The 6,922-nt window shown below is 39.2% G+C and overlaps 1 protein-coding gene across 1 annotated transcript; it reads left to right on the top strand.

The window, feature by feature from the left end:
* Positions 1-1,194: 1,194 nt before the first annotated feature.
* Positions 1,195-1,941, top strand: LOC147416712 (uncharacterized). The gene has a single exon (XM_086508125.1). The coding sequence runs from the start codon at positions 1,195-1,197 to the stop codon at positions 1,939-1,941; it is 747 nt and encodes a 248-aa protein (XP_086364251.1).
* The last annotated feature ends 4,981 nt before the right edge of the window (positions 1,942-6,922 follow it).

Here is a 6,922-nt window from a genome sequence, read left to right as displayed (position 1 = left end):
AACGACCAACTCTGATTTTTTCATTTTTCCCGTTGGGCCATTGAAGGTTCCCCCAACACATTTGGTGAACCTATTGCAATTTTTTGTGTGTTATGTTTGACATTCTTGTCTTGTTGATTACATAATGTAATGGTATGTTTGGTGGGTCTGATTACCTTCTATGTTCGCATTCAAGGTTGGTGTTTATGTTTCACGAGAGTAATGATGCTATGAAAGAACCTATCCCGAAGGAGAAATTTTTAGACTGAGCAGCAGATCATGTTTGATTGGAAGCATTGCTGCAGATTCAAAATTTAGATTTTGTTGCTATAAGTGCTACAGATTCAAGTTGCATAGATTCATCAAGGTGTTGAAGATTCAGGTTGCACACATTCAACAAGGTGTTGTACATTCATGCTGCACAAATTTAGACTGTGCAAAATAGAAAACATTTGGATGATTTTGCAGAGACAAAAAAACATTTTCTTGAAATCAGACAGAGAAATTTGATGCTGAATCTGATGTTGATAATCAGATATGTCAAAGCAAATAAACTCAAGAATGGTATCTTTTATTGAATCTTTCAAAACATATAAATACATCACTAAACTAAAATATCCCAATCAATTTAAGCAACCAATTAGATGGACTATGCGGATCCCGGCACAGCATCCGTGGCTCTTTGTATAGCGAATTGATTGGGTCTCAGATTGGTGTGGTGCATCGATCTTGAGGGCTAAACATGATTGCTATATTTTAATGAAGTGAATGTTATGGGGAGTAAAAGAAAGAAAGAGAAATGTGAGGTTTGCATGAGTAAGAAGCATGAGGTGGATGATTGTCCATGTGTAGTTGATGAGTGCTCAAAGAGAGATGCTTGTAGGAAGTGGTGCATGGTGAATTTGTGCACAAAACTTCACAAAATTAGCCGCAAATTGCAAAAGGCAACTTCCTATAACAAAATGGAAAGAGCCTTAGAGAAGCTAGATGATTTTCAAGATGACTTGGATAATGCATATGAATGGCTAGATGATCATAGACGGGATAGGTGAAAATCATGTTCTAGTAGAAAGAAGGTTTTCAAGTTGCAAAAAGCATGTGAGAAGCTGAGGGATGCATATGCGAATGAGTTTTGAAGGGGATTGGAGTGATGATGATGATGATGATGATGGATGGATCATGGAGCCCGTAATCCACCAAGTAGGGATACCAAAGATGGAGGAAAAGGATATGCAAAAGGAGGTTGGCCAAAAGAGCCTAGAAGAGCCCCTAGATACCCTTAACCTACCACTAGAGTATACCCATGGAGTGGAACAAGAAGATCCATTGCTTAAAACTATGTTGTTTGCATATGGAAAATACGGTTACCCTATTTGTGGGGAGAAGCATGTCATACGTAACCATGATGTTCTTCATGTTATTCAAAGCCCACTTGAAGAGGTGGATAGTGAGATGAATGCAGAGGAGGAATTGTTGAAAATCAAATTTCCTAAAATTAGATTTCCTGAAATCAGCGTTGCAGAGGATGAATTTTTGGAAAACATATCAGTTCAAGAGGAGTCTCCACCAAAAATACCCCTACAGGTGAAAATGCTACAAAAAGGTTTTGAAGGAACATTGAAGGAGTTTATAGATGCTGATTGTGTTGATCGAATTCAAACAAAACATCAGACCACTATACCAGATGTTGTGGATGATCAAGCGAATCAAAATTTTGGTTTTGAATGTTTTGAAGGACATATTTTGATGTCACAGGTTGATCTCAAGCAAGGATATGTTTCAGTTGCAAAGAATTGGAAGAATCAGATTGATTGTTGTTCTAATCTAGATAGGGATGAATCAGGAAAAGGTCTCACATATCATATTGAGCATGAGGAATGTCAAGAGAAAGTCTTTAAAGAGTATAAAATAGGTTTAACAGGTTTTGTGGAGCAAGGCAATCATCTTTGGAATACAAAATGATGAAATATCAATGAATGTATATTCTAAAATTGATGTGGGACAAGTTGTTCTCAATCCAAACATGCTTTTATTGGAGGATGTTTTATTTTAAAGTTGATGATGTAGTAGAAGTGGATTCTTACAGAGTGGATTATCATATTTGGATGGCAAAATATCAAAATTCAGATTTTCATGTGTCCAAAGTTTGGAGTTGCTAATTTTTGGAAGAGGAATGTGCTACAAAGTGCATAATGATCAAAATTTATTGTTTGTGGATGCAGTTTCAACTCATCAAGTTGACAGGATCTATGCGGATTATAAGAAGCTTATATACTTGATTTTAATGGATATTCAAAAATTTCAGGCAAATTTGCATTCTCAAAAATTTCACGCGGAATTGACAAATAGATTTAGTGGATTGTGCTTTACTAAGGAGGATAATCAGTTTTTCAAAATACAGGATTGGATAAATTTCATTGGAAGTGCGGATAATCCACAGTGCGGAATATCAACAATGCAACGGATTTGTGAAATATCTACAGAGCAATATTTTCCAGAGGGAATGTCAATTGATGTGCATAAACAGGTGGTAGATGTGAAAAAACAGGTTGCGGATATGGGAGAATTGATGGTGGATAATCAGAATGTGGAATTTCAGGAGTGGTTTTTACAATTAAATTACAATTAAAGTGTCCATGTTAATGTTGATTCTGATGGTTTTGCAAGTTTTCAGCAAGGAGGATGATCTGATGGAATTTATGAGGAGTTATTTCAACAAGGAGGATGATCCGATGGAGTTTATATGGTCTTTTTCCATCAAAGAAGAATTATTTTTGCCTACACTTCATCTTTGGAGTAGAGGACTTCTCATTGAATTTTGGTTCCATAAGTTTATTTTGTATGATCTGATTTGGATATATTTGTATTTGAGAGGTTCTGCTTAGCCATGGTGTTCTTTGCTCTGTCTGATCTTCTCTCTATGTTTTGTTTGTTGAGTCTAAAGTTATCTGATTGTGTCTTTTGTTGAGTCTGATCATGGAGTGAGTATCTATTCTTTGTTTGAGAGCATGTGTGAGAGAGAGTTTCTTGTGTTGTTGAGCCCCAACATCTTCTCTACAACAACAGGCTATGTGCTACCCACTCCCTTCGTGAGAAACTTATGTATGAATCCCATGCTCCTCCCTCTGAAGGGCATAGAGGCATTCAACCTACTCTTGAAGGAGGAGAGATGTACTTCTATTCGCCTACCATGAAAGTGGACATACAACAGTATGTTTCAAAATTTGTAGTATGCCAAAAGACTAAGTACGATAGAGGGAAGCAACCTCAATTACTCTAGCCATTGCCAAACCCTAATTCACCATGGGAGAGTATATCCATGGATTTTATCTTTGAATTACCCAAGCCTATCCATGGGAATACGAGAATATGGACAATAGTTGACAAGTTTAGCAAGCAAGCAAACTTTATTCCTATCAAAAGTACTATTAAGGCACACCAAATGGAAACTCTCTTCATATCTCATATTTTAAAACCATGGATTTCCAACATCCACCGTGTCTGATAGAGATCCTAGAATGACCCATTAATTTTTGGAAAGGTCCCTTTGAAAATCTAGATACAACATTGAGTTTCTCTTTGGTCTATCACCCACAAACGGATGGCCAAAGTGAGATAGTCAATCTTATGATACTCGATTTACTAAAGACTTATGTTACACAAGTAGATCAACGCTCACAATGGTAAAAGACTTACGTCTTGTAGATTATGTGTACAATAATACTTTCCATACTTCTATGGGAAAAGAACCTTTTGGAATCACTCAGGGAAGACCTAAAAGTGCCTTGATACTTAAAGTACATGGGAAGATCTTAGTTGCCGATGAGTATAGCTGTGACCTACAAGAAGTTTTTCAAAAGATTAAGGAGGTTATATCCATCTCTCAACAAAGGCAGAAAATTGCCGCTGACAAGCACAGAAGGGCCTTAATGTTCAAAGAAAAAAATTGGGTTTTACTTAAGCTTCCCAAGGCTCGATTGAGGAAAACGATGGGCAAAAATCCTACGGGCCATCAAAACTATTATGCAAAATAGCAAAAAGATACTAAGGTCCTTTTCAAATCTTGAATCCAATCAATGATATGGCTTATCAATTAAAGTTGCCCAACCATTGGCTCATACACAATGATTTTCATGTGAGCCTACTTAAGCCTTGCAAAGAAGAGCCACCAAGTGAACCAATTATTGAAGACCCTCCCAAAATCGAAGACCAAGAGGAGGTGCTACAACCGGAAGCTATCCTTTGGCATGAAGACAAGGTAGTACGACATGGTAAGATTATCCGCCGATGGTATTTTATTAAGTTCAAAAATTATCCTTTTAAGATGCTAGATGGATGCAAGAAATACAACTTAAGGATAGGATGAACCTTGTCAATGCTTACAATGCTACATTAGAGTAAGAAAATGTATAAATTTCTTCTAAATGACCAATGTTTTTGTCTTATAAGACTAGTTCTCTTTTTATTGTGCACAAATTTAAGTTGTATACATACTTAGAATCATGTTTGTGATGACGACGTCTCTCAAATACCAAGTAAAACTTGTCGCTCTACTTGGGAGAATGAAATGGACTAAAGAGAAGACATGCTTGTGACATCTACGTCTCCCAAGCACCAAATGGAGTAGTCATCCATCTTGGAATGATGTCCTAGGGTAAAAACGGATCCTCTACCTGCTAAGGAATATTGCAAGTCCGGGTGAGGGGTAGAGTGGTAAAAGGGGCAAGTATGAGCGGAGAGGTGTAGCAAGGCAAGAGACAAGCAACAATTTGGGGGAGTAGGGCCCACAATGCAAGCAAAGCAAGAGGGAAGTGGGGCAAGTACTCAAACCATCCCAGGAAAGTGACGAGTAGGAGAAGTTAGGGGTGATAGGGTGAGTGCATGCAAGGGTAGGCGAGGGACGCAGCGAGCGATTGATAAGTGAGATAGTAGGGAGCCTAGGCTAGTACAAGCAAAGGAGAGGCATAAAAGAGGGTGGGCAAGAAAAATGAGGGCAAGCGTGATAAAAGATTGCAATTGAGGCAATGAGGGTTAGGAGGGGCAAGAGATAGAGAGATAGAGTGAATGGGGTGACCAAGCCAAGGGTGAGAGGGGGCGAGAGAGGGGTAGTTTAGCGATGGGTGCGAGTGGGACAATCAGTGAAAGATGAGGTTGTAGTGATGTATTCAAAATATCGAATAGAAGAAAAGTCTAAGAAAAATTGGTTTGGAGAGAGAGAGAGAGAGAGAGAGAGAGAGAGAGAGAGAGGTAGATAGTTCTATTATCATCCTTGGAGGTCAAATATGACCTATGGGACCAAATGACCATGTCACATGGTGTGAGTGGAGGTCATAAGTGACTCGATGCTCAAAAATGGTTGAAATGAGCGTCGCAATAGAGAGTTCACATCATGGTTGGGAGAGGAAGGTATGTAGGGAGATCTCATGGTTGAATATATGGGGAAAAGAGGACCTAATGTGGTCAAAAGATAAGCACTCAAGTAGTGTGTGGTACTCAATCTCTCGCACTTGACGAGGACATAAGGTGCAAATTCAATGAGACTCCTCGCTAGTTCCCTAGTGTCCTATCTTGCAACGTAGAGAATGGGAGCTAAGATGAATGGAGGCAATGGTGCAGATCACACTCAATGGTATGGGCTCAAGAATGTATGGCTGGGTTCGGTTACCTCGTTTAGAGAAGAAGAGAGATTTGTAGTTTGAGGCAACATGTGTAGTGTAATGGCTGAAGTAAGAACAACCGGATATCTCCCAAGCTGTGATACATTGGCATTGTAAGAAGGCCTCATTAACTTGGGACTCAATTGATGCATCCTTGACCAAGTGACATGCATCCCATCTTCCAAACCATTTCTTGATGTCAAGCATCCACCCCGAACTTAGTATTTTGCTCTTGCATGTATTTTGGATCTTCTGACTTTCTTCATATGCGATTCTAGGAAGTCGATACAAAGGGCTACGTTGTGTCTTAAGCATGTACTCCACAACCCTTTGCATCCCCAAGTTCTCAATGGGAAGAAATCGTGACTCAAGAAGTAAGAGCATGTAGGGTGTTTGTGTCTTGACTTGGAGAAAGTTGGTGAGAAAACGCTTTTGGACATTCTCAAACTCTTTCCAAGTAGAAGTCCCGATGCTACCACCCCACACCTCCACTCCATAAAGAAGCACCGGTGTCACCAATGTGTAAAAGAGGTACTTTTTGAGAGCCCAACACTTGATCTCTACAACATTGCACATGTTCTCAAATGCATAATAAGCCCTCTCTCTGGCTTCCAAGCGACGCATTGCACAATCCTTCCATTTATGATTGGATGGAACCTCAAGGCCAAGGTACTTGAAGCTATCTACCACTTCAAGTTCCTCATTGTTGTATGCAATGCATGGATTTTCTTCATTGAGGGTATTTACAAGCATAACCTTGGTTTTGGATCCATTCACGATCAGCCCTCTATGTAGGCAAAAGCGTTCCAAGACACTCATAAGCTTTTGTGCATCTTTTAAAGTATGTGCCAAGAGCACTACATCATCGGCATAAAGCAAAAGCATGATCACAACACTTCCGCTTTTGACCTCTTCTATGCCTTCTTGCTGCATAAAATCAAGAACCATGCATTTCAATTCATCAATGAGTATACCAAAGAGGGTTGGGGAAAGTGGGCATCCTTGTTTGACACCAATGGTGTGTGGAAAAAATTCTGGAATTCCATCTCCCATACGTAGTTGACATATCACTTTTTGGTAGATACGAAAGACTCCATGCATAAATTCTCTCGGCACTTGAAGGCTTTGCATATGTCTCCAAAGATTTCCTCGTGGTACCATGTCAAAAGCTTTCTTGAAATCCACAAAGCAACAATACAACTTTTTCCTTTCAATCAAGAGGCTTCCATAAGAACTCGAAGAGTGACAAGGTGATCAATAGTGATCTGATGCTTTTGAAAACCTGC

This window comes from Adiantum capillus-veneris, unplaced genomic scaffold, assembly GCF_014529385.1.
Source record: "Adiantum capillus-veneris isolate H3 unplaced genomic scaffold, ASM1452938v2 Hic_scaffold_562, whole genome shotgun sequence".
Taxonomy (NCBI): Eukaryota; Viridiplantae; Streptophyta; class Polypodiopsida; order Polypodiales; family Pteridaceae; genus Adiantum; species Adiantum capillus-veneris.
The sequence above is the reverse complement of the archived record's forward strand: the minus strand, read 5'-3'. Positions and strand labels throughout refer to the sequence as shown.

Excerpts from the sequence above, each read along its gene's own strand:
- LOC147416712 (XM_086508125.1), top strand. The coding sequence starts at position 1,195 with ATGGAGGAAAAGGATATGCAAAAGGAGGTTGGCCAAAAGAGCCTAGAA.